The 24,063-nt window shown below is 39.0% G+C and overlaps 1 protein-coding gene across 1 annotated transcript; it reads left to right on the plus strand.

The window, feature by feature from the left end:
• The first annotated feature begins 966 nt into the window (after positions 1-966).
• On the plus strand, positions 967-5,088 carry LOC149832688 (mitochondrial phosphate carrier protein 1, mitochondrial-like). The gene is made up of 6 exons (XM_090014653.1): positions 967-1,385; positions 3,050-3,420; positions 3,517-3,560; positions 4,203-4,417; positions 4,549-4,673; positions 4,858-5,088. The coding sequence occupies exons 1-6, from the start codon at positions 1,221-1,223 to the stop codon at positions 4,901-4,903; spliced, it is 966 nt and encodes a 321-aa protein (XP_089870779.1). The 5' UTR covers positions 967-1,220; the 3' UTR covers positions 4,904-5,088.
• Positions 5,089-24,063: the final 18,975 nt, after the last annotated feature.

Below are 24,063 nucleotides of genomic sequence, written 5' to 3' on the forward strand. Positions count from 1 at the left end.
ATGATATGCAGCCATCAACTGGTCTTCGAATTGAGAGCTGAAAGTTCTTTTCTCTTTCGTGGTGCTCTTAGTTATGACATGCAACCATCAACTGATCTTCGAATTGATGTTGAAAGTTCTTATCTCTTTGGTGGTAAAGTTATGCTTGATCATGCCCATAGAGTCGTCCTATTAAGCGAGGAATGCCCTCTTGAAGGTCATATGCAAATAGATTGAATTTATTCATACCTTCAATCCAAACACAATACATCTTTTCTGGATATGGATTTAAAATAGAACTCAAATGTGAAATTTACACTGTGACCCTTTACATATCCCAATTCTGTTTGAGAACAGTTTTTCTATTCGTATTTTTCATTTTTTTTCATCAGATCCGATAGTACCCTAAAAGATCTGGATTCGGCTTCAAAACCACTTTATTGGATCTACTTCAAATTGAAATTCAGATGAAGACTTAACACTTAAGATTCAAACATGGACTCAAACCAACCATGATCCTGCCCATATCTGAACCCTTCGAGTCCCTTTCGGAGGAAGGGGTCTATCTCTTTTCCATCAAGAGTGTCCCTATCTGAAAGTTTGGGACTTTTCTTTGATCTGAATCGGACCATCAGCCGGGTTTCTAAATAGGGATGTCAATGGATCGGTTTTATCTGACATCCTGCTTCATTTAGTCAGATTTTGGTAAGCTGAGACCATATCATATCAGATTATAATCGGATTCGGATATGGGTTTTGATTTTTTGCTCCAAGTATCTTGTGCCAAATGTCATCTCCTGAAGTTGCCCACGTAGGCCTTCCCCCCAAGATAGCAGGAAGACCAGTCGAGCGCAAACATGCGGGGCCCACGGCGCTAAAGTTCAGTCATTGAAGTGAAAGAATGAGGGTAATTCCGTCATTTAGTAGGCAATACCAGAGGCCATCGTCACTCCCATAAAAGAGCGCCGGAGCGCGAGTCCGAAGACTCGGGTGGGCACGTACGTGGACGCTCTCCCGACGATAAACCACGTCCATGTCGTCCACGATGATGCTCTCTCCTCCTCCTCCTCCTCCTCCTTCTTCTTCTTCTTCTTCTCGGCTCTCTTCTTATCCCTCTATTGTTAGGGTTTCGGGCTTGATCTCCTCCTTGTTGAAGTGCAGGGCAAGATCGAAGCTTGGGGCTTTCGGTTTGAGGGAGAAGGGATCGATGGTGGTTTAGGGTTTAAACGTTTTGGGGCGTGATGGAGACGACGAGAATGATGAGGGGGTGCGAGGGAAGCTGCAAGGAGGGCTTGAGGATGTTCTCGCCTGCGTATTACGGGGTTTGTGCGGTCGGGGGGATACTGAGTGCCGGGATGACTCACCTCGCCGTCACGCCCTTGGATGTCTTGAAAGTTAACATGCAGGTGAATCTTCCGATCGGTACTTTTTTGTTCGTTTTCCCTCTCTCTCTCTCTCTCTCTCTCTCTCTCTCTCTCGTTTTCTCGAGTGGATTTGTCTGTTTCGTGGGTGGTTTCCTTTTCTTGGAATGGAATTGATGCGCTGCTGTTATTTTCGATCGTTTGTTCGGAAATGTCGTTGAAATTGATTCGGAATTAGTTGGATCTGTGAGGTGCATGGACGTCGTTATCCGATGACTGGTAGTTGACGCTACTGTTAGCAAATATGCGTGTTTTTTTTTTAACTTAAGTCGATACTGTGGATCGATAAAATGATTTGTTATCGACGATTTTGTTGGCTTTGCTCATTCTTTTGGCATGATAAGTTTCTGATAGCCTGAGTGGGTGGAATCTATAAAATGGCGATATGCATCTATTGGATGTATCATTAGACGCCCCTCTAACTCTAATCACGTTTACCGTTGGCGGTTTGAACGATGGTGGTCAAGTATGTAGGTTACATTGGTCTTATGCTTTAGTGTTTTATCTTCTTTATTTCGTATGCTTCCTTTTTCTAGTATTCTGAATGGCCCTGTTTGGTTTGTGGGAATTGGAAGCGAAGTCTGTGGAATCAAACTTTTGTCTTGATTTGTGGTGCCCCCATTCCGCGAACAGAGGAAAGCACACCATTAACTGTCTACTGTGATTGCTGTTTCATCGTTTTGGTGGAATCTAGCTGTTTGTATCTGAACTAATCGACGGTAGAAGTAAAGTTTCCAGTTTCATGGAATGAGCTTTTGATTCCATCAGCCCAACAGGCTAAACGATTCTATTTTGTTAACGTGTTAATAGGATTTATATTTGCTACAATCGATTGTACCTACAATTGAGTTGGAATCTCATGATGCGAGTTGTTTTTACTCAATATAACCTCATAGATGTGTCCAGCATACTCGATTTAGTAGGAATCGGCCCTTGGATCATGTTTTTTCAAACAAAAAAACATGTTTTTATGAATCAGGAAAAATCAATGAATTCATAGCCGTTTGATTTTTGGATCACCGGAAAAACCTGTATCCAGGTCGGATTCCGGCAATCCAAAAGTAGGTTCCCACTAAATAAAACATGTAGATCACATCTACGATGATGTTAGATGTGACGAAAAAAAGTGTTTGCTAAGTTGATTGTATTTACAATCGACTGTGGCAAAGTTTATCCCCTTTTAATGTTACTCAATATGTTGTGTTGTTTCATGTTTTAAAATTCTGATTATGATGTGTATAAGCTGAGAGTCTCTGCTTTTAATGCAATGAGAGCTTCAGTGCCCATACTTCAATAAGAAAATTGTCCCCTACACTTGTATTGCATTCCTTCTTGCCTGGGCATAATAGAACAAAGAAGAGGAACACCAACTAACCCTTGCCATCGCAAGCATACAAGTATTTATGCTTATTGTGGTGAGTGTGCATACGTGTTTGTCAGTGCATACACACAATTGAAGCTTTCTATATTTGGAGTGTATATGTCTAATGGTGTGTAGCGTCCTCCAGGACTTGTCTTCTTAGTTGCTTTTTCTGTAGAAAATACTTCTTGTCTAAAAAACTTCAGTGAGTCCATAAGATTATGGTACTCAAAGTAAAATGATTATTTCGCTTGGTAAATGATTCATTTTAAGATGTTTCTCTTTGTAGGTGAACCCAGCCAAATACAATAGCATTTTTTCGGGTTTTAATGTATTATTGAAGGAACAAGGTCCTTCAGGGCTTTGGAGAGGTTGGGCTGGGAAGTTATATGGATATGGTGCACAAGGAGGTTGCAAGTTTGGCCTCTATGAATATTTTAAGAAGATGTATGCTGATGTGCTTGGTCCATCGACTCCATCCATGATTGGGAGACCTAGAACTTTGATTTATTTCCTTGGCAGTGCATCTGCTCAAGTGATCGCGGATATTGCACTCTGTCCTTTTGAGGCAGTGAAAATTCGTGTTCAGGCTCAACCTAACTATGCAAAAGGTTTGGTTGATGGTTTCCCAAAGTTGTATGCCGCTGAAGGTATACCAGGGTGAGGAAAAGTCTCTTTGCTTGTTTCCCAAAATTATTGCAGATGTTTTAGCTTCACCTATCTGGTGCTAATCTGAAAATGCCTTTGTTACTGCAGGTTTTACAGGGGTCTTCCCCCACTTTGGGCACGGAATCTTCCATGTAAATGCCCCATCCATTTTCTTGAGGAAACTACATCTTAAAATTTCCAAGCTTTTGATTGAGGATATTTTGCAAGGCCGCATAGAAATAAAGGAAATATATGTTAGAAGACGCATGCTCTCTCTCTCTCTCTCTAAAATGCCCATTTTGTTGACTAGCTTTTGTCAGAAACATCTGCTCTTGGGCTACACCTATGATCCAATACAGAAATCTTACCTTTTGATTCTTATATGCAGCCGATGCTTTGTTCTTAATTCTGCTAATTGTCTTTCCTTTTTACTAGGACAATAAGAAATGGGAAAAAAATGAAAAAACAAAACCATTTTCTTCTCAACTGTTTGATTAGAGTACTATTCCCTGTAGAAAGCTCCAATGCTGAAGTGCTTCTACCTGGGACATTCTTTTGTGCATTTAGTAATTGGCACCTAAACGTTGATTCTGAACTAATGATATGGGATGCTTAGGTTTTAACATACTTTGGCAGTATTTCTCGTTCTACTGCTTGTTTGCTTTGTCAAAATGTATTAAGTGGGTGTCATCTTCTTCATATGTTCTTCCTCTCTCATGTGTATTGTAAAAAGATATTTTACATGTATGGTATAACTCCTTTTAATATTTTAATCTGGTTTCAATTTTGGGCAGTTTCCATCATCATGTTCTCAACGTTTGAGCACACAGTAGATTTTTTATACCATAGTGTTATTCGAAGAAGGAAGGAGGATTGTTTAAGAATGCAACAGCTTGGTGTCACCTGTGCGGCTGGCTATGTGGCTGGCTCTGTTGGTACAATTGTTTCAAATCCTGCAGACAATGTTGTTGCTTCTCTTTATAATAGAAAGGCTGATAACGTTTTTCAGGTTTTTTCCTACGCTTGTTGTTTCCTTTTGGTTTTTTCACTTAGCATCATCACATCTCTGCAAGCCTTACCATAGTCATGCTGTGTGTACCAGAGCAATGGTTTTAGCTTTGTTTCGTGGTCCATTTGCAGGCGGTTAGGAGGATTGGGCTTGGCAATTTATTCACTAGAAGTCTTCCTATACGAATCACCATTGTGGGACCTGTCATTACAATGCAATGGTTCTTATATGACAGCATTAAACTCTTAACTGGATTGTAAGTATATCGTTTGGACTTCATTTGAAACCTGTGAAGATCGTAGATTAGGCATACAATCTTCCTTTATATTATATCATTCTTGTTTGGTACTTTTTTGGAATGTCAAGATCGTTTGTTTTGAGTTTCTTTGACTCCACCGTTAGTGTATAGTCAATTGATCCCCTGTTTTTTAAATTCTCAGGCCTACAAGTGGAGGTATTCACGAGGAAATGGAGCACACCAGCTAAATTCTTCCTGCATTTTGAATCTTGTGCACATCTTGGCACTAATGTAAGAGAGAGAGAGAGAGAGAGAGAGAGAGAGAGAGAGAGAGAGAGAGAGAGGAAATGTATGCTTTTCGGGTGGCTGAGAAGTAAAAAGGATTTTTGGCGAGATATTTTAAATGTATGCTTTTCTCTTTGTATTGTCAAAATCAAATAAGAGAATGGGGTTTTGGGAGAAGGGATTTGAGGGTGACATGAGTTTTGGCTAGGAAACCGGTTGTTCCGAATCCTTCATGTCCTTGGTTCTCGATGACATCCTGATGTAATCTTCTTTAATGTTTTTTTTGTTTGCCTGATAGGGGGTCTGCCTAACCCCAGCTTGTCTATCCAACAAAACTGACTCAAAGAGAAGGGTATTTACATCTTCCAGAATCCCTCTTCATCATGCCTTTCTCTTGTCCCTCTTCCATGAATATTGACTCTCCCTCCGTCTTTCTTCTCCAAAGCCTGAATTGTTTTAGCATTTCATGCTTATTAGCTCTCCAAAGCACAATCTGGGCATGTGAATGTCAGTTTTTCATGTGTTTATTCTTTCTCTATATCCATCCATGAAAAAGTGTATTCTGGATATATTTTGGATATTAAGACCCGGGTCCATTGTATGTACAGTCTGAATATTAGGACCCGAGTCTTAAGTATGGTCCATTGTATGTTTTATTTCTTTTTGGGTCTTTCGGGTCCGGACATTACACCAGACCTGGACCCATATTGTTCATTTACACTTATTAATACAATGTTTAGGTCACGATTTCATTGATTGAAATCGTGACAGCCGCACCCTCTGTTCTTCTATTTCTTTCTCCTCCTTTCTCATTTCACAGGTTCCTCTCAAACTTTCATGGTATCAAAGCTGAGATCCAGGATCGAAGGGGCTTCAAAGAAGGGTTCAACCAGAACTAGAGGTTTGAGGTTTTATCTCTCTCGTGTTCTTCATTTCTCGTGTTTTTCTCCTCTCTGTGGATTCACGCTTCACATGAAATCCCTAATTTCATCACGGTAACATGAATCATGTTTCTCTCCTTTATCTCCTCTTTGTGGATTCACGTTTCACGTGAAATCTCTAATTTCATCATGGTAACGTGAAACTTTGAAACATCCAAAAGGATCAGTTCCCTCATCCCTCGTTTCTCTCCCTGATTTTCTAGTGGACTCACGTTTCACGTGAGTCCCTAAAGTCGATCTGTTTTGGTCTGATCGTTTATACTTGAAAATATCTTAAATATTCTTCAATATTTAGTTCTCCTCCTTCTTCGTCTGATATATCCAGATCTGATCGCATCTTTGCAGCAGATCTGAGGCATTTTCCCTTCTGCGTGTTCTTTTTCTTTGATTGAAGTATCAATTCATTCATAACCAGCGTCTCTATCTCCATTTTGTTTTTCTATTCTCGTTGTCCCATTTGGTATTCAGAAAACAGTTGACTGTTCGTGTTATTTTACCTGTGTTTTGTCTGCTATTTGTTCAATTTTTTATTGCTTCAAACATAAGCCTTATAAAAGGAGGAAAGGGATTTTTTTTTTATCGTCAATCTCTTGAAAAGTGATAGCCGAGCCAAAAAAAAGGGTGACCAGTACCCTTCTCTGCAACAAACTGAGCATTTCACTTCATGATTATTATTGTTAATTTTCTCCTCCCTCCTTTCTCTTCATGGACTCTCATTCCTCTCAATCGAGCATTTCTTTGAGTTTTCTCAATCAGCTTATTTCCGAGAAGCTAAACACCTCAAACTTCTTGATCTGGAAGAGACAAATCATCCCTTTTATAAGGAGCCAAGGACTCTTAGGCCACCTGGATGGAACCACTCCAGTACCACTAGAGTTTGTTACGAGAGAAGAGAAAGATAGCAAAGGGGTAAGTTCAATTGTGTATGTTAAAAATCTGGAGTATCTCAATTGGGAAAGGAAAGATCAATCAGTAGTTGCATATATCACTTTTACCCTGTCCCAAGAGGTCCTTGTTGCCATTCCTGACAATTGTACAACCCTGCAACTCTGGGAGAGATTGGTTCAGACGTATTCACAGGTTTTACAAGCGAGGATGGTTTTTCTCAATAGAGAATTTCAGTTGCTAAAAAAAGATTTCATGACCATCATGGAATATCTGAACAAGATGAAGATTATCACAGACCAACTTGCAGTTATAGGATATGCGGTAAGTGACAGTGATATGGTGCAACAAACTCTGAGTGGATTGGGATCTGACTACCATATGATCGTTACTTCACTATTGTGTCTACCTGCCCTTCCTACCTTTGATGAGTTACAAGCTAAATTAATTCAGTATGAAATGACTTTGAAGGATTTTTCTGAAGAAACTCATGTTCATACAAATTTCCAAGAAATTCTTGCCACATGGGTGACTTACGGTCGAGGAAGAGGACGAGGGGGGTAAGGGCGAAGTGGACACAGAGGACGTGGTTTGCTCCCCATGACTCATGCACAGAGACAAAGATCCATCTCCACTTGCTTCCTTTGTAACAAAAGAGGGCATATCAAGGCGAATTGTTGGCACAATTTAGAAAATAAAGGAAAGGCTTCACAGACAGAACCCAAAAGAAATTTCACCAATATCAGAGACAGTGGAGAGATTAAAGATCTGTTGATATCCGCCTTGTCAGAATTGAAATTAAACCAGAATGATCAAAGTGCTTGGTTTGTTGACTTAGGGGGCAACAACTTACGTGACTGGTGATGCAGATAAACTCTCTAACTCTATTCCTTATTTTGGCAAAAGTAAAATTGTCACTGGTGATGGATCCCACCATCCTGTTTCTCATGTTGGAAAAACTGTCATTCCCATGTCAGATTCCACCCTTGAACTTTCTGATGTTCTTCATGCTCTCAACATCAAGAAAAATATTGCCTCTGTTTCCAAACTTATTGATGATAATCATGCGTCAGTTGAATTCACTCCCTTCTCTGTGTAGGTCAAGGACCTTCGCACGAGGGAAACATTCGCTGAAGGAAAGAGACGGGGCAATATGTATGTCTTTGAAGAAGCTCCATGTCATTCCGTCCCCCTTGCTCATCTGGATTCGAAGTCTTCATTAGAGTCGTGTTCTTCCTCTTCTGCAAATGTTTTTAGTATTTCTGAATGTAATAAGCCTTTCTTATGACATAGTCGATTAGGACATTGTGAGAGTTATTTTATTGAGAAACTTGTCTCAATGGGGATGAGAAAAGTCAGAAGTGTTCCAGTTGTCTTTTATGCAAAAGTCATGTATTGCCTTTTCATTCCATTAATAAGAGAGCTTCAAAACTTTTTGAGATAATGTGTTCTAATGTATGGGGACTTGCCCCAGTTGCCTCTGGATCTGGAAGCAGATACTACCTAATCTTTGTTGATAGCTATTCTCGATACACCTGGATATATTTCATAAAAAATAAGTCGAAAGTTTTCATTTTGTTTCAAAATTTTCTTTCTTTAGTAAAAAATCAATTCTTTGAGTCTATCCAATTTTTCCAATGTGATGGAGGGGGGGAGTTCAGCTCTAGTGACTTTATTTCTTTTCTTCAAAATAATGGGATAGGAAGAAGGGTGTCCTGTCCACACACCCCTCAACAAAATGGGATTGTTGAGCGAAAACATAGGCATATCGTTGAAAGTACCATGAGTATGTTTCATGACAGTAATCTTCCCATCAATCTGTGGACAAAAGCTTTTCATTCTACCGTACATGTGATAAATAGACAACCTATGGTTGTTCTGAAAAATAAGTCCCCTTATTACTGTCTTTTTGGAGCTCATCCTAATTATCATGATTTGCATGCTTTCAGATGTGTTTGTTACGTGCACATTGATTGGTCCTTGAGAAATAAATTTCAGGACAAGGCTCAAAAGTGTAGATTTGTGGGATACACAGACGACTACAAAGGATATAGGTGTTATGATCCAACCAACAAGCGCATCAGAATCTCAAGGAATGTTGTCTTTGATGAGCAAAATTTTGATCACAGAGTCGACACAACGGACATGTCCTCTAACACAACTGAAGTTTATTATCCTTGGCTGAATTCAGAACTTTTTACTAGTTCCAATGAAGTTTGTCCTCAAGATTGTGTGAAGCAAGAAGAAGAAATGTTTGAAACCACCGGGACATCGAGATCATAGAATGAGGAAGAAGTATCATAATCTGTACCGAGCAGATACAAGGGCATTTCCTATTCTAGACAGAGAACAAGAACATCAAGTCATCTAAATCCCGTCTCAGCAACCGACCCTACTCCCTCTCATACCCTTGAAGTTAGGAGATCAAATCACATACGACATCCTATTGATAGGTGGGTGAGCTATAACAACTTTTCCTTGGATTTTCAACTGTTTTTAACAACCCTCAATAAGGAAGATGAACCTATTATGTACTGTCAGGCAACTACTTCTACCAAATGGGTAGAAGCCATGAATGATGAAATGCAATCCTTACATTAATGTGGAACCTGGAAAATTGTTCTCAGACCACCTAACAAAAATGTTGTCGGATGCAAATGGGTCTACAAAATAAAGTATAAACCAGATGAAACCATTGAACGATACAAGGCAAGACTGGTGGCAAAAGGGTTCACCCAAGAAGCAAGGCAAGATTATGATGAGACCTTCAGCCCGGTGGTGAGAATGAGAACGATTCAAATTATTCTTTCCCTGGTTGTTGAACATGAATAGAAGCTGAGTCAGCTTGATGTAAAAAATGCGTTTCTGCATGGGGATTTGAAGGAGGAAGTCTATATGGAACAATCTCCTGGATATTAAGAACAAAACTGTAAAACCCATGTGTGCAGGCTAAAGAGAGCTATTTATGGTCTAAAACAAGCATCTCATTCTTGGTTTGATAGCTTCTCGCTTGAGATTCAAAAGCATGGATTTTCACGTTTTCTACTAGACCACTCATTATTCATTTTTAGAAGTCAGAATGTGACCACCCTATTGTTAATCTATGTTGACGATATTGTCATCACATGAAACTCTGAAGCTCACATCAAAGAAGTAAAAAACTTGCTAGGCCAGAGGTTCAAAATGAAAGATCTTGGTGTAGAAGTTGACAGTCAGGCTCATGGTTTGACTCTCATTCAGCACAAGTATACAATAAATGTTCTCAGTAAGGCAGGTATGAAAGGCTGCAAGCCTCTAAGAACTCCAAGTGTGCTTCACCAAAAACTTTACATTCATGATGAAGACCTGTATGAGGACCCACCAGATATCGCAGTCTAATAGGGATGTTACAGTATCTCACATTCACTCGTCCTGATATTGTTTATTCAGTCAATCAAGTGTCTCAGTTTATGCATGCACCACGTACTGGACATATGGAAGCGGTTAAGAGGATCCTTCGATATATGAAAGGAACCATTGGAGACAGATTGATATATTCACTACAGTCATCTGACAACAAGGATGAGCATGAACTTACTGTATATTGTGATGCAGACTTGGCAGGAGACCCTGATGAACGAAGATCTACATCAAGATATTGTGTCTTCATTGGTAGAAATTTAGTCTCTTAGAGTAGTAGAAAACAAAAGGTTGTCGCTAGATCAAGCATTGAGGCTTAGTATAGAATCTATAGATCCATGGCTGCCGCTACTGCCGAAGCCACATGGATCATGCATCTATTAACTGAAGTGGGAGAAAAGATATCTCACTCTACCTTGTTGTGTGACAATCAAAGCGCTCTCAACATGTCATTCAATCCCGTACATCACAGTTGTGCTAAGCATATTGAGATCGACCAACATTTTGTGAGGCAAAAGGTTAAAGAAAAAAAGATCGAGCCTGAGTTCGTCAATACTGAAAGACAAGTTGCAGACATATTTACAAAGTGTTTGACAAAAGATCGTTTTTGGATGCTTAAAGGCAAGTTGTTCATGGTCCAAAACCATGATCAACTTGAGGGGGGGGGGGGGGTGAAAAAGTGCATTTTGGATATATTTTGGATATTAAGACCCAGGTCCATTGTATGTACAGTTTAAATATTAGGACCTGAGTCTTAAGTATGGTCCATTGTATGTTTTATTTCTTTTGGGTCTTTCGAGTCTGGACATTACACCAGACCCGGACCCATACTGTTCATTTACACTTATTAATACAATGTTTAGGTCACGATTTCATTGATTGAAATCGTGACAGCCGCACCCTCTGTTCTTCTATTTCTTTCTCCTCTTTTCTCATTTCACAGGTTCCTCTCGAACTTTCAATCCATGCTCATGATGAAACTGTTTCCTGCTTCTTATGTTCAATATCCGTTGCTTTTATGGTGACATTTGTCACATGTTCCATCTACTGATGGTGGTATTGCACGTATGTGATGCCACCCTAATTAGATTTGTGAATTCCAATGGCCTCATTCCAAATGGCCTCAACAATTTCATCTTTTATGCTAGTGGGAAAAAACCCATCAACCTTCTAATGGCGGCATTTCTATGAGGTCTCCTCAGTAATAGCATAGCTTGGTCACTTTCCATCATGTCATGTCTACTCATCAGCTGTTTATGTGCAGGTGCAGCTTCCATCTTCTTTGTCTGATCTTTTCTTGGCTATTATATTTTGGTATCAAATTGTTTGACACCATGCCCCCAGAATGCCCTGTTTTTTGGGTTTTTCATATGCTGGCTGGTTTTGTTTGGTCAGCCAATTTCTTGTGGGCATGTTTGCAATGTCCTGTGTTCTTGGATTTTCTCAGCATCCTGTGATTGCAAATCACAACCACCCTCACTTTCTCTAGTTTAGTGATACCTAAGCAAATGCAAGTTATTGTAATTCTCACTGTGAAAGATGGTTGCACAAGACTGACTTTGTGCCCAACAATCACTGCTTTTGGATTCTCAGCTGTGATTGCAGCTTCCATCTGTGAGCGGCTCGCCGCACCTTTCCCCCGATCACTTCTTGCTTCCGTGCAAGGCTCCTCTTTGTGTTATCATTCCGAGACCAAACTTCATGTATATTACTCGCCTGCCACATTCAGCCCATGCATGTTAAAGTGGCAAACCTTGTTGGAATTATTGCGCGTATCACATGCCATGTTGGGTAGCTGACCTCTACCCAATCCTTATCACCTCTTTCCAGTTGTTGCTACCACTTTCATCATGCTTGTTCCTTTGATTCCTGCAGGGACCGTGTGGTGTTTCCTTTGATACCTGGAGAGGGACCATAGGGACAAAACGTATTTTTTGGGTAATTATTGACTGCTAAATCTCGTGCTAAATTCAAAAATTTTTATTGTTCTCTCTCACATTTTTGCAAAACATGGAAAAAAATTTAAATAACAAGATATTATAATTATTTTTACAAAAAAAAATGTATATTTAAAATTTAATTTTCATACTTTATCAAAAAAAATGTCGACCAACCAATTTGTTGTATTTAAATAAAAATAAAACACTAATTATGCTTTATGAAATTTTGGGGTTACACCCGTGTTTGTGTTTCGATTAAGATCAGATGTTTTTCAACAATATAAAAACTTAAAAAATATCATTTTACTGAGTATGGGCCGAGTCTGAGTTTATGTAATTCTTATCAGATCCATGTAGTCTTTCTTATGAAAGATCCGGTTAGGTCTAGTTCCGATACCTGCACCTTTTATTCGGATCTGAGTCCATCAGACCAAGGAGAGGATAGAGAGGAGGATGTGGGAGATCACCTTTTGTTGGCCGTCTTTATTGCCTGCTCCGGGAACATAAGGAGCCCAATACCTTTTCCTTTAAATTTTGTATGCTGTTCAGTTTCACGTTTATCTAGCCACTTTGTATGCAAAGCTGGGACCACTAAAGTGGATCAGCACAGCTGAAGGTTGAGAATGAATTGGTCCATAATCTGAATTCCTGAAAAAACAATCCTGTGGGCGAATGCCCGTGTGGGCTCCATGTTTGGTCAGTCATGGGGCCCAACACGCTTTAATGGGATTGGTGTGGCCCATATGAAACCTGCACCCCCATTTGTTTCCTAGCATATCTAGACGAAAAACGTACAAGGTCATGTTGTAGTCTGTCTGCCTAAATTTTGTTTTGCTTTTCATTTTGGATTGTTCCCGTAGACTTTGGTCCCTCTTACATAAAGCTGTGGGTCCCCACCCATGTAGAGGCAAGATATTTTGATAGTTATGAAAAACATGAAGCTGTGGGTCCCAAATATGTAACTTTAGAGGCAAGATATTTTGATGGTTATGCAAAAATACAGATCTCACATGAGTGGGTCTGTGGTAATGTAGAGAATGAATGCTATTAAAGGTCATCCTTCACCAAATAGAACAAGATGTTATCTCAAAAGGAATCTCTAGTCTAAAGGTGGATGACAAGTTTCAATCATATCCTATTGGTTGTGAACCCAGGGCACCAATTATCAATCTTGCTGAGTTGTGGTCCTGCAATAAAACCCATATAATTGTAGCCTCATCCTCGTTGTGCAGATCTGTATCTGCAATTTGGGTGGGAGGTTCCAGCTCAAGGCTTCATGGAGAGTTGGAGAACCCATATATGGGTGAAGGTGGTTAATGCATGATTGCTAAGAGCAAAATGGAGCATAGCTTAGGGGAAAACCAAAGGCTTCCAAGATAGAATTCCATCATGTTTATGGGCATAGTGGGCTAGATGTACCAAAAAGATGTGTATTCTTAAAATTTGGACTCTTTGATCCATGACCCAATTTGTAGGATGAAAATTTTCAATGAGGTTTATAGAGGGCAAAATGAACAGCTTGGGCTTATAGACCATGTTTGTGGATGTTGACCAAGTGCAGTTATTGTTCTCGATGATCAGGAACCCTTTCCGAAGTGAGGAAAAACCCCAGGTGAGGCCCCACGACCACCCTGCCTTACATAGCAGTTGTTATCATATTGTATATGATGTTATACTCAATTCCCCCCAACTGCTATCCAATTGACCTGACTTTATGTATCGACTAGAATTAGTTTCTTTTATGCAGGGCACGTCGTTTTGGTGGTGTGTGTAATGACACGGGAGAGAGAGAGTTAGAGAGAGAGAGAGAGCAAGAGTTACATGGTTTGACCCTAAGAAAGGTTGATCCTTATCTGCATAAACAGTGAAATGTCCAGAGAAAATCTTTCGATAGCGTAGGAGAGTCGTTCCCCTTAGGAAGGAGTGAGCAGTGCCTTATCCAATACTCTCCTTCAAGTTGGAGCGAAGATAGTCATCGAGCCCAGCTTGTCTAGAGCACTAAAAAATTGGGTCTTGGTGAAGATGTCGGTGAGTTGTGAATTACGGGTATATGGTGTGCATATTTTCTCCCAATTGAACTTTTTCTCTGATGTAGTGATAGTCGAGCTCGATGTGTTTCATCCTCTCATGAAAAACTGGGTTGGCAAAGACGCCAATAACAACTTGGTTGTCATAATACATTTTAATTGGAGTGTCCACCTTGAATCCCATTTCGTTGAGTGGGGACTTGACCCATGTGAGTTCATAGGTGATCGATGCCATGGCTTTGTACTCAGCCTCGACATTGGATTGGAAAATGATGCTATGCTTTTTACTTTTTCAAGAGGTTAGATTTTCCCTACAAAGATGCATTATCCCGTGGTGGATTTTCTGTCGGTTTTGCTTTCCGCCCAATTAGCGTCGAAGTACCCCACTATATTGTGATGTTTGTTCCTTTTAGCTAGATGCCTTGTCTGGGAGTTTTCTTGATATACCTTAGAATACGATCCATGGCTAGCATATGCTATTGTTTGGGTGCATGCATGAATTGGTTGACTAGACTTACAACATATGTGATGTCAGACCTAGTGATTAAATGAGCTTCCCTACTAATCGTTGGTAGTACTCAATGTTTTTTATGGCTTCTCCTTCATCATTGAACTTGTGGTTCTGTTCGATAGGGGTATCGATGGGTTTGGTCCTTAACTTTCCTGTATCTCTGAGGAGATCCAGTGAGTATTTCCTTTGCAAGAGCAATATTCTTTTTTTTTTTTTACTGAGCAACCTCTATCCCGAGAAAATATCTTAGCTTTCCTAGGTCTTTTATGTCGAAGACCTCACTTTAGTAGTTTTTGAGATTTTGGATTTCCGTTTTATCATTGTCGGCAATGACGATATCATCCACATATACTAATAGGAAGAGTTTCATGTTCTTGGAGATTTGATAGAATATGGCATTGTCGACCGAGGAGCATTTGTATTCTTTTTCTTAGGAGAGTTGTCTAAAGTTTTGAGTACCAAGCTCGAGGAGAGGAGATTGTTTTAATTCATAGATTGCTTTTGTGAGCCTGTAGGCCAGATTTGGGTTTCTCTCTTGTGGGTGTCCAGGAGGTAAGTGCATAGAGACCTCTTCCTTGAGGTCTCCTTGCAGGAATGCATTTTTGACATTGAGTTGGTAGAGATCCCAATTATAGTTGTTAGTAATGGAGAAAAAATTTCTAATGGAGCTCATTTTTGCCACTGGGGTAAATGTTTCAGAGTAGTCGATACCTGGGCTTGGGTGTACCCCTTAGCTACGAGTTTGGCTTTATGTCGTTCTATGGATCCATCGCTATTGAATTTTATTTTGAAGGTCCATCTGCATAGGTTTTTTTTCCTCTTGGAAGGGAGATAATGTCCCGTGTGAGGTTTTTGTCGAGAGCTCTTAGCACCTCATTCACGGCTTTTTTCCATATGACAGATTCATTGGCCTCTTTTAAGTTTGTTGGTTCTTGATAGGTAGATAAATAGCTAAGAAAGGCCACATATTGGGTGAGGAGTTGGTCATATGAGATCCACTCTACTATGGGATATCGGCAGGCTTTGTAAGTCACAAAATTATCAAGGCGTTGAGGAGGTTGAGAAGTTCTCTTGGAGCAACGAGAGGGATTTGAGGAGTTTGGGTGATCTTAACTGGGGTTCTGGTGATCTGTCTCCTTCTTCGTAGCTAGTATGAACAAGAGATTAAGAGAACGATGACTCTTCCATATTGTTCAAATTGGGTAGGGAGAGGTGCCATGGGATCTTCCCTTGGCTTGACATTGGTGGTTTCAGGAGATGGGAAGAAAGACACTTTTTCATCAAAACAAACATCCCAGAAGATAATCATTTTCCTATTTTTTTGACATCATGTCTCTTATATCCCTTTTTGTTGGTAGAATATCCAAGGAATAGGCATTTGTTTACTCTGTGATTGAGTTTATCTCTTTTTTTGCACTAGAACGAAAGTGGAGAAAGGATTTTAGATTTTGGTTTGTCCTATGATATGATCATAGCAAACACTTGGTTTAGGAAGAGGGAGTCTCACCTAGTAACATTTAAAAGTGGGGTTAATACGAGTCAGATAGATTTTTTTTTACTTAGAAAGAGATATAGGGGTTGTTGCGTCGATTGTAAGGTTATACCGGAAGAAAGTGTAGCTACACAACATAGAGTCTTAATTTTAGATCTTAGAATTAGACAATGCCACAAAAGGGATAGACATAAGATAGATCCTAGAATTAAGTGGTGGGCACTAAAAGGAGCTAAACAAAGAATGTTTGTAGAGCAGGTAGTTAAGGAAGCTGATTGATGTCTCGAGGAGGATTCCAAATCAATGTGGAATAAGATAGCGGGTGGCATGAGAAAGGTGGATAAGGAGGTATTGGGTGAGTCTAAAGGCGGTGCACCTCTAGATAAGGATACATCATGGTGGAACGAGGATGTCAAATTAGCTATTAAGGTTAAAAGAGAGTGTTATAGAAATCTAAATAAGAGTCGTGATAATGAGAATTTGGAGAAGTATATGATAGCAAAGAAGGAAGCTAAAAAAAGTAGTTCGAAACGCGAGGGATAAGGCATATAAGGAGGTTTATGACAAGTTGGATACCAAAGAGGGCGAGAAGGATATTTATAGGATTGCAAAAATGAGAGATAGGAAATCGAGGGATCTGGGTATGGTTAGATGTATCAAAGATGAAACGCAAAGGGTTTTAGTCAAAGATGAGGAGATTAAGGAGAGATGGAAAGATTATTTTGATAAGCTATTTAATGAAAGTCATGCTCAGGATCTTGGAGACTTCTCCATTCATTTTCATGAGATGAATCATGACTTCATGCACAAGATTCAAAAGAAAGAAATTGCAGAGGTTTTGAAGAAAATGAAATCAAGAAGGGCAGTTGGCCCAGATGGTATACCTATCGAGGCTTGGAAGAGAAAGGTTTAGAATGGTTGATAAATCTTTTTAACAAGATTTGGCGGACAAATAAGATGCCTAATGAGTGGAGGAAGAGTACTTTGGTGCCTCTATATAAGAATAAGAATGATATACAAGATTGCACTAACTATCGTGGTATAAAACTCATGAGTCATACTATGAAACTTTGGGAGAGGGTGATTGAGTCTAGGTTGAGGAAGATTGTCATGATATCGGAGAATCAATTTGGTTTTATGCCTGGAAGATCAACTACGGAAGCTATACATCTTCTTAGACAACTTATTGAGAGAAATAGAGAAAGGAACAAAAATTTGCATATGGTTTTTATTGATTTGGAGAAGGCATACAATAGAGTACCTAGGGACGTTCTCTGGTGGACAATGATGAAGAAAGGTGTTTCTCTCAAGTATATTAGTATAATTAAAGATATGTATGAAGGAGTAGTAACCAATGTCCGCACTTGTGGAGGGGTGACAACCAATTTTCCTATAACGGCTGGGTTACATCAAGGATCTGCTTTAAGCCCTTTCCTATTTGCTATAGTGATGGATGAGCTTACGAGATCAATTCAAGAAAATGTGCCATGATGTATGTTGTTTGTTGATGATATTGTTTTGATTGATGAGTCTAGAGCTGGGGTTAATGCTAAGTTAGAATTATGGAGACAAACATTGGAAGCAAGAGGTTTTAAGTTGAGTAAGAGCAAGACAGAATATATGGAATGTTGGTTTAGTAAGGAACGGAGTAGTAATGGGAGTGTAGTGAAGCTTGGTGAGCAAGAAATACCGATGCATGATTGTTTCAAATATTTGGGATCTATCATTCAAAAGTATGGAGAAATTGATGGAGATGTAAATCATAGGATAAAGGTTGGGTGGATGAAATGGAAAAGTGCAACTGGAGCGTTGTGCGATTGTAGAATGCCATTGCGGTTGAAAGGAAAGTTTTATAGGATGACTATTAGGCCCGCTTTACTATATGGTACAGAATGTTGGGCTGCCAAGAGACATCATATTCAAAAAATGAGTGTAGCTGAGATGTGTATGCTGAGATGGATGTGTGGAAATACAATAAAAGATAAGATTCTGAATGAGGAGATACGAAAGAAGGTAGGTATTGCACCCATTGAAAATAAGATGAGAGAGAATCGTTTACGGTGGTTTGGACATATTCGGTGAAGGCCTAATGATGCTCCAGTTAGAAGGATGGAGAAATGAGATAATATATTAGTTAAAAGAGGTCGGGGTAGGCCTAGGAAGACATGGATGGAGGTGATAGGAAAGGATATGAATGCTTTGAACCTCACCGAGGACATGGCATTGGATAGAAATGATTGGAGGAGAAGGATTCATGTGGGAGACCCAGAATGATTTTCTTTTTTGGTTCATATCGCCGACCCCAATTGTTTTGGGATGATGGCGTAGTTGTTGTTGTTGTTGTAACGAAGGTGTATACGATGCACCCAAAAGTTCTGAGGTGTTCAAGAAAGATCTTCATACCCTTTAAAATCTGAGAGGAGATTGTTTGTTGAGTTTCCTTTTGGGCACCAGGTTGGTTAAGTAGCATGCAGTAGGAATTGCCTCACTCCAATATTTTGATGAGACGTTCATTTGGAATATAAGGCTCCTGGTCACCTCTGTGAGGTGACAATTTTTTCTCTCGTCGACCCTGTATTCCTCAAAAAAAAAAATGACAGAGAAAGCAGTTATACAGATTGAACTTGCAACGTCCCAACACAAAGTGACAGGGACTAACTTCTCCTGCAATGCAAGACAAGGGGAGCTTCCTTCAGTCATTGTATTCCTCAATTTGATAGTGAATTTATGTTCCTCCGCCTGGAGATGTAGGCTTGCGTGTCAAACTGCGTATATCTAGTAGCCTTTGCTCCTTCTTTATTTCTCTATGGTTTGCTTTGTTTTATTTGACCCAGTTATGGCATGGTGCCTGTGCCACCTCAGATGGGCTGGACTTGAGATCCAAGCTCTCAAATGCTCCCTAAACATATGTATGTATCTGGAAGATAATCCAAATGAAATATCCACCAACCACGAATCTGTGATGTGTATTTTGGGAAAAAATTGAAGGTGGTAGGTACTACCAATCCAGCATATTGGAGAGCCCAAGATTTTGAAAAACCAAAGTTTTAGCTATTGTCCTTTCACATGATAAAAAGAAAGTGTGGGGCCCAACATGGTTTGGTTTTTGCAGGTTTCATGAGTTAAGGGGTAAGATGACAAGGCAATCATTTGTTTTGAACAGTAGTACCTTTTCTTTCTTGATAGTCCTTAGCACCACCCACACCTACTGACCCCCAACTTCACTTTTTTTGACATAAAAGCTGGTTGGGAAGGGACTTCTTTTGGTTCAATGAGATGAATCATCTCCTACTAGCGTTGTCTTGCGTTTCATTTTCCAAAAAAAAGTTCAAACACAGCGTGCCTTTTGTTTGTTTGTTTTTGAATTTTTACTCGGAGAAACCGCCCCAGGCGCAGAGACCTAGTCATGCTGGCTCAGTCGTTCATATCACGTAAAACGCCAAATCCATCACTTTTATCGAAATGAAACGTTTGATTCATGCACCAGGAGAAAGATTTCTCATTCCTTAGCCCGAAAGATATGTGACCGTGAAAGAGGGATTAAGTGGAACAGAATTGACCGGGTGGTAGAGTTGTAGAAACACTTGTTTATTCCATATTTTGGACTAAAGCCAAGGTGGGGTTTGATGGAATCTAATAACCCGGGATTCCAAATTCACCTATCTCTGCCCTGATCCCTTCAACCTACAGATCTGTGGATCTACATTATAAAACTGATTGTTAAGTAGTGCTCTTATAATACCTCTGATACGAGGGATTGAATTTGGTGTGGGAGTCCACACCAAAATCTGATCCAGTCTATTATTTTATTACGAGGAACCTTTGCCGGGGTGGGGCCCCACGACCATCTTGCCTCACGTGAGCAAGCCAAACAATAAATATAATGTCTTCATTATTTGAGGATTGGAGGTCTCTTTTTTTTCCCTAAGGGCAATTGGCAGCACGAGCGATGGAACATGGAACACCTTATTTTATGGTCAGTCTTCCCCCTTAGGCCATCTTATATTTGTAATTTTTTTTTTTTTTTATGATTAAGGAAAACCCTCACCAAGATCGGGGTCACTTAATGAAACTCTGGATTGAGGACAAGACCACCCAACCTTATGTGTGACTCAACAATGATAAAGCAATGACAGCCTCCATGCACCAGCCAGATTCGATCCTGAGCCTTCAGCTTATCAGAAAACCCCACTGACCACATGGGTAACCACCGCGGTGCATGGTTCTTATATTGTTAATTTCATTTTTATTAATTTTTAAAACTGCAAACTTCAATTATCTTTTTGCTATCTGTTGCCACCGACAGCTAGCTAGGAATGCAAATGGGTTGAAAGGAACTAGATCTGGCCGTACCACCAGATACAATTGGTGGACCTAAGTTTGATTGTGTACATATATGATTGGGCTTGAACATACAGAGACCTGGATCCACAAAAGTAGATTGGATCTGGGCTTGAATCGGTTCATTACCAAATTACTTTGCTTCACATAAAAACAATAAAATAGCGCATTTTCCCCATTTTTGTGTCTCAAAGTTCACCCCAGTATTTGTTTTTATTTTATTTTATTTTATTTTAAGTTCAGCCTAGATGATTTTGCCCTCCTCATCAGAAGCTTTTGCCAATAAATGCGGTTAAATGGACTAGAGGTCCAACTTGGTCCTAGTTGATCCACTTTAAAAAACTGACAATTGTATTTTATTTTAAATTTTTTTATCTAGTTCCTGTAGGTACAATCACAGTCACAAATATCAGCAATATTTGAAATTTATTGCAATAATTCACAAAAAAACTGCCAAAAAGTTCATAATAAATTTGAAACATTGCACATATGCTACACCAACATAACTCATATACTGTTCATTTTTCATATTTTAATTTTTACATGTGTCAAGAATTCTTGATATATTGTCTTTTTCTTTAAGAGAATTTTCCAAGTTTTGCACTTATTTATTTGAAATTTGTAAAAGCATAAACTATTATGAGTTCAAAGCACACCTAACCTGGCCCACACTGCTCTAGCTTTTGCCAAAATCGGCTCACTAAGTGATGCAGAGCATTTAGATATTAGCAAGGAGCAGGAGAGTGGTCTATCTTTGAAGAACCGATCTGGAAAGTCTTACCCCAGAAGATCTAAGCCTAATTCAATCTGTTTGGGTCCAAATGGATCTTAGGGGTATTTTGGTTATTTATGTAATTTAATCTTTTAGATTTTTGTTTCATCCATCTTAAAAAATGCTTTTTGATATGTGGTTACATTTGTTTGTGACTTTTGAATCACTTAAAAATATTTGTATTTTTTTGTTTTATTTTGTTTATAGGTATATATGTGAATAGTTCTAGTGCTCGTTAGGATCTATTTGTAATACTAGAGGGTGTAAGGAGTAAATTTTATCTTGAATATTGAAGGTTCGATCCATCTATGTTGGAGCCCTCCTATTGACCAACTCTTTTAGAGTGTTATTGACCAAAGTGTGAGGTGGTCGCTTTAAGTTCAATTAAATCTAGACACCTCACTGGCCATTCTCATTGGGCTTCTTAGTGATGCCGTCCAAGGAAAACTATCATATCATTCTTGATGGCTCTTCATTGGCCAGTCGAGAAGAGAATAAGATAAAAATTTCAAAAGATGACCCTTTAATGATCTCTTGGGATGTGGCCTCTCAAAGGACCAATAAGAGCTACAACCATTTTCTTCTCTCTTTAAACGAACTCTAGGAAATTACATGAGGGTCTTTTTGCATCTTTGAAAAAGTTTTAAGAAGAAATTTAGAGAAAAAAAAAAGTCGATATTGGTGTTTTGAGCTGAACTTGGATTATTCAAGCTTAGAGAAGCCGAGTAGGACATCCTTCATCCTTGTGGCATCATGCTAGACGCGAAGGGCATCCACTATTGTTATTCGAAGTGCACTGTCATTGTTGTTTGTGACCCATAGTGTTGTGTGTATTCCTTGATGGTAGTTTTAGACCACGCTTCTTATCTTGTGACCATTGGAGTTGAAAGAACATGTTTGTAGCTTGAATCGGCCAATTTTAGTCTCTATCGATTTGTCTAGAACCTAATTGCTTTATTAAACTTGTGCTATGAATGTTATTGCTTCTTGAATTTCTCATATCATTGTTAGAGTTTGGTTTATGTTTGCTCCGTATTTGAAACATGTATGTCTTTGAAAGAATTGGTTTTGCTAAGATATTTCTTGAAAGTTTGTGTGGTTGATTATCTTTCGTGTTTGAGTTGAGTATTATCTAATTGGAGTTGGGTATGTGAGAAAGAGTTGTTGAAAATTGAGGAAATCACCATTAGAAGTGTATTTTCCATGTAAGTCAAACTTTAATCACCAAAAAATTAAAATAAATTTTTTTTTGTGTGTTTATGTATACTGTGTGTTTTTGCATTTTGGTCGCTCTGACTTAGTCCCGGTAATCGGAGTGTATCTCCTTAGATATAGGTTTGTTTTTTAGTGCTTAGATTGGTTGGAAAGATAACTAATTCTCATACAATTTTCATATTTTGTCCATTGATAAATTCTATCATTACAGTCATTGAAAATAAACCCGAACAGAGAGTACAATCATTCGGGTAACTGTATTTCTGGTGTACTAGTCAGACCTGATATTTGTATCATATCTTGGCACCCTGATATCAAAAAAATTATAATTTTTTATTCATTGAAAAGATATTTTTGTTGTTTGTGTTTTCTCGGTTCATCATCTTTCAAATTTTATGACCTACTAAGGTGAATTCCAGTAGTATCAATCACTGTCATATTTTTGAAATTTCACTTTAACTGCTTCCGCAATAGAATTTAGTTTTGGTGTCTTGGTTATGAACCGACTCGTTGTCGGTTTACACCACTAAGTGAATTGTTTTTTTAAGCACACAGAGTTTTGCGCTGCCAAGACAATGATTCTCTGATCCTAGGAGAATTTTTTTGTGTAAATATAAAAAAAATGAATTGGTTTTTCTTCAAAACCCTATAAAATAAATCTGATTCGAATTGGATTGGATTGGATCAATCGAGCCTTTAAAAAAACATTTTTTTTTACTTTTATTTTTATAAATATGTAAGTCAATTGATTCATGGCATAATCTGCCTAATTCGGCAACAAATCAGCTGGTTTTTTAGAATGGCCGAATTGACCATTTTTTCATTTATCTAAGGGTCTGATTCAATTTGAATCCAACTGTTTAGGTCAGTTCCGATTGATTTTGTTAATACTGCTTGGGAAGACCCAATCCATGCCCCACTGGGACATTACTGTTAGGTGCAAGAAGGGAGGGGAGAGAAATTTCAAGAAGAAACGTGGGTTGTTTTTACCTTTTGGAAAAAGGTTTGGTTTTGAATAGTCTCATATTGATTGTGTTAGAGTTTGTTGTGGGGTTTATAACCTACATGTAAACTCTTACACTTGTTCCTAAGAACAAGGGGTTGGAATGACTACCACACACGCATGCGCGCCCGCCTGCCGGGCTGGGTTCGGGTTCGGGTAATTGGCCCTTTAGGGCCATATCCAATCAAGACCAAAGTACATTTTTACCCAAAGTTTCAGGGCTGGGGTTACGAATATGCTGAGACAGACGCTCTGGTTTCTGAAGCTCCTGTTGCTCTCTTTCTCTCTTGAGTTATCCCGAAAGGGGTTGTTCTGCAACATGTTTCTGTTGTTTTCATTATGTTCTTTGCATCTGTTTGTTCGTATGTTGTCTGGATTTTGGTTGTATGCGAAAATCGACATGCTTGCTCTCTGTTTCTGTTTTGATCTGTTGAAAATCATGATTTGTATTTTACTGCATATTATGATTTATATCATGTTTTATATCATGATTATGATTGTGAAACTGCGTGATCCGAAAAATGATCCAACAATTACCCCAGGCCTATAGGTTAAATTCTAATATGGTATACCCTACTTTGGATCTGGATAAGAGAG

This window comes from Nuphar pumila, chromosome 7 (genome assembly GCF_984573655.1).
Source record: "Nuphar pumila chromosome 7, dmNupPumi1.hap1.1, whole genome shotgun sequence".
Classification (NCBI taxonomy): Eukaryota; Viridiplantae; Streptophyta; class Magnoliopsida; order Nymphaeales; family Nymphaeaceae; genus Nuphar; species Nuphar pumila.

What these genes read in the sequence shown, in the direction of transcription:
- LOC149832688 (XM_090014653.1), top strand. Translation starts at nt 1,221, where the DNA reads ATGGAGACGACGAGAATGATGAGGGGGTGCGAGGGAAGCTGCAAGGAG. An exon ending in TTGGGCACGGAATCTTCCAT is followed by an intron (nt 3,561 to 4,202) that starts GTAAATGCCCCA and finishes AATTTTGGGCAG; the next exon opens with TTTCCATCATCATGTTCTCA. An exon ending in AGGCTGATAACGTTTTTCAG is followed by an intron (nt 4,418 to 4,548) that starts GTTTTTTCCTAC and finishes GTCCATTTGCAG; the next exon opens with GCGGTTAGGAGGATTGGGCT.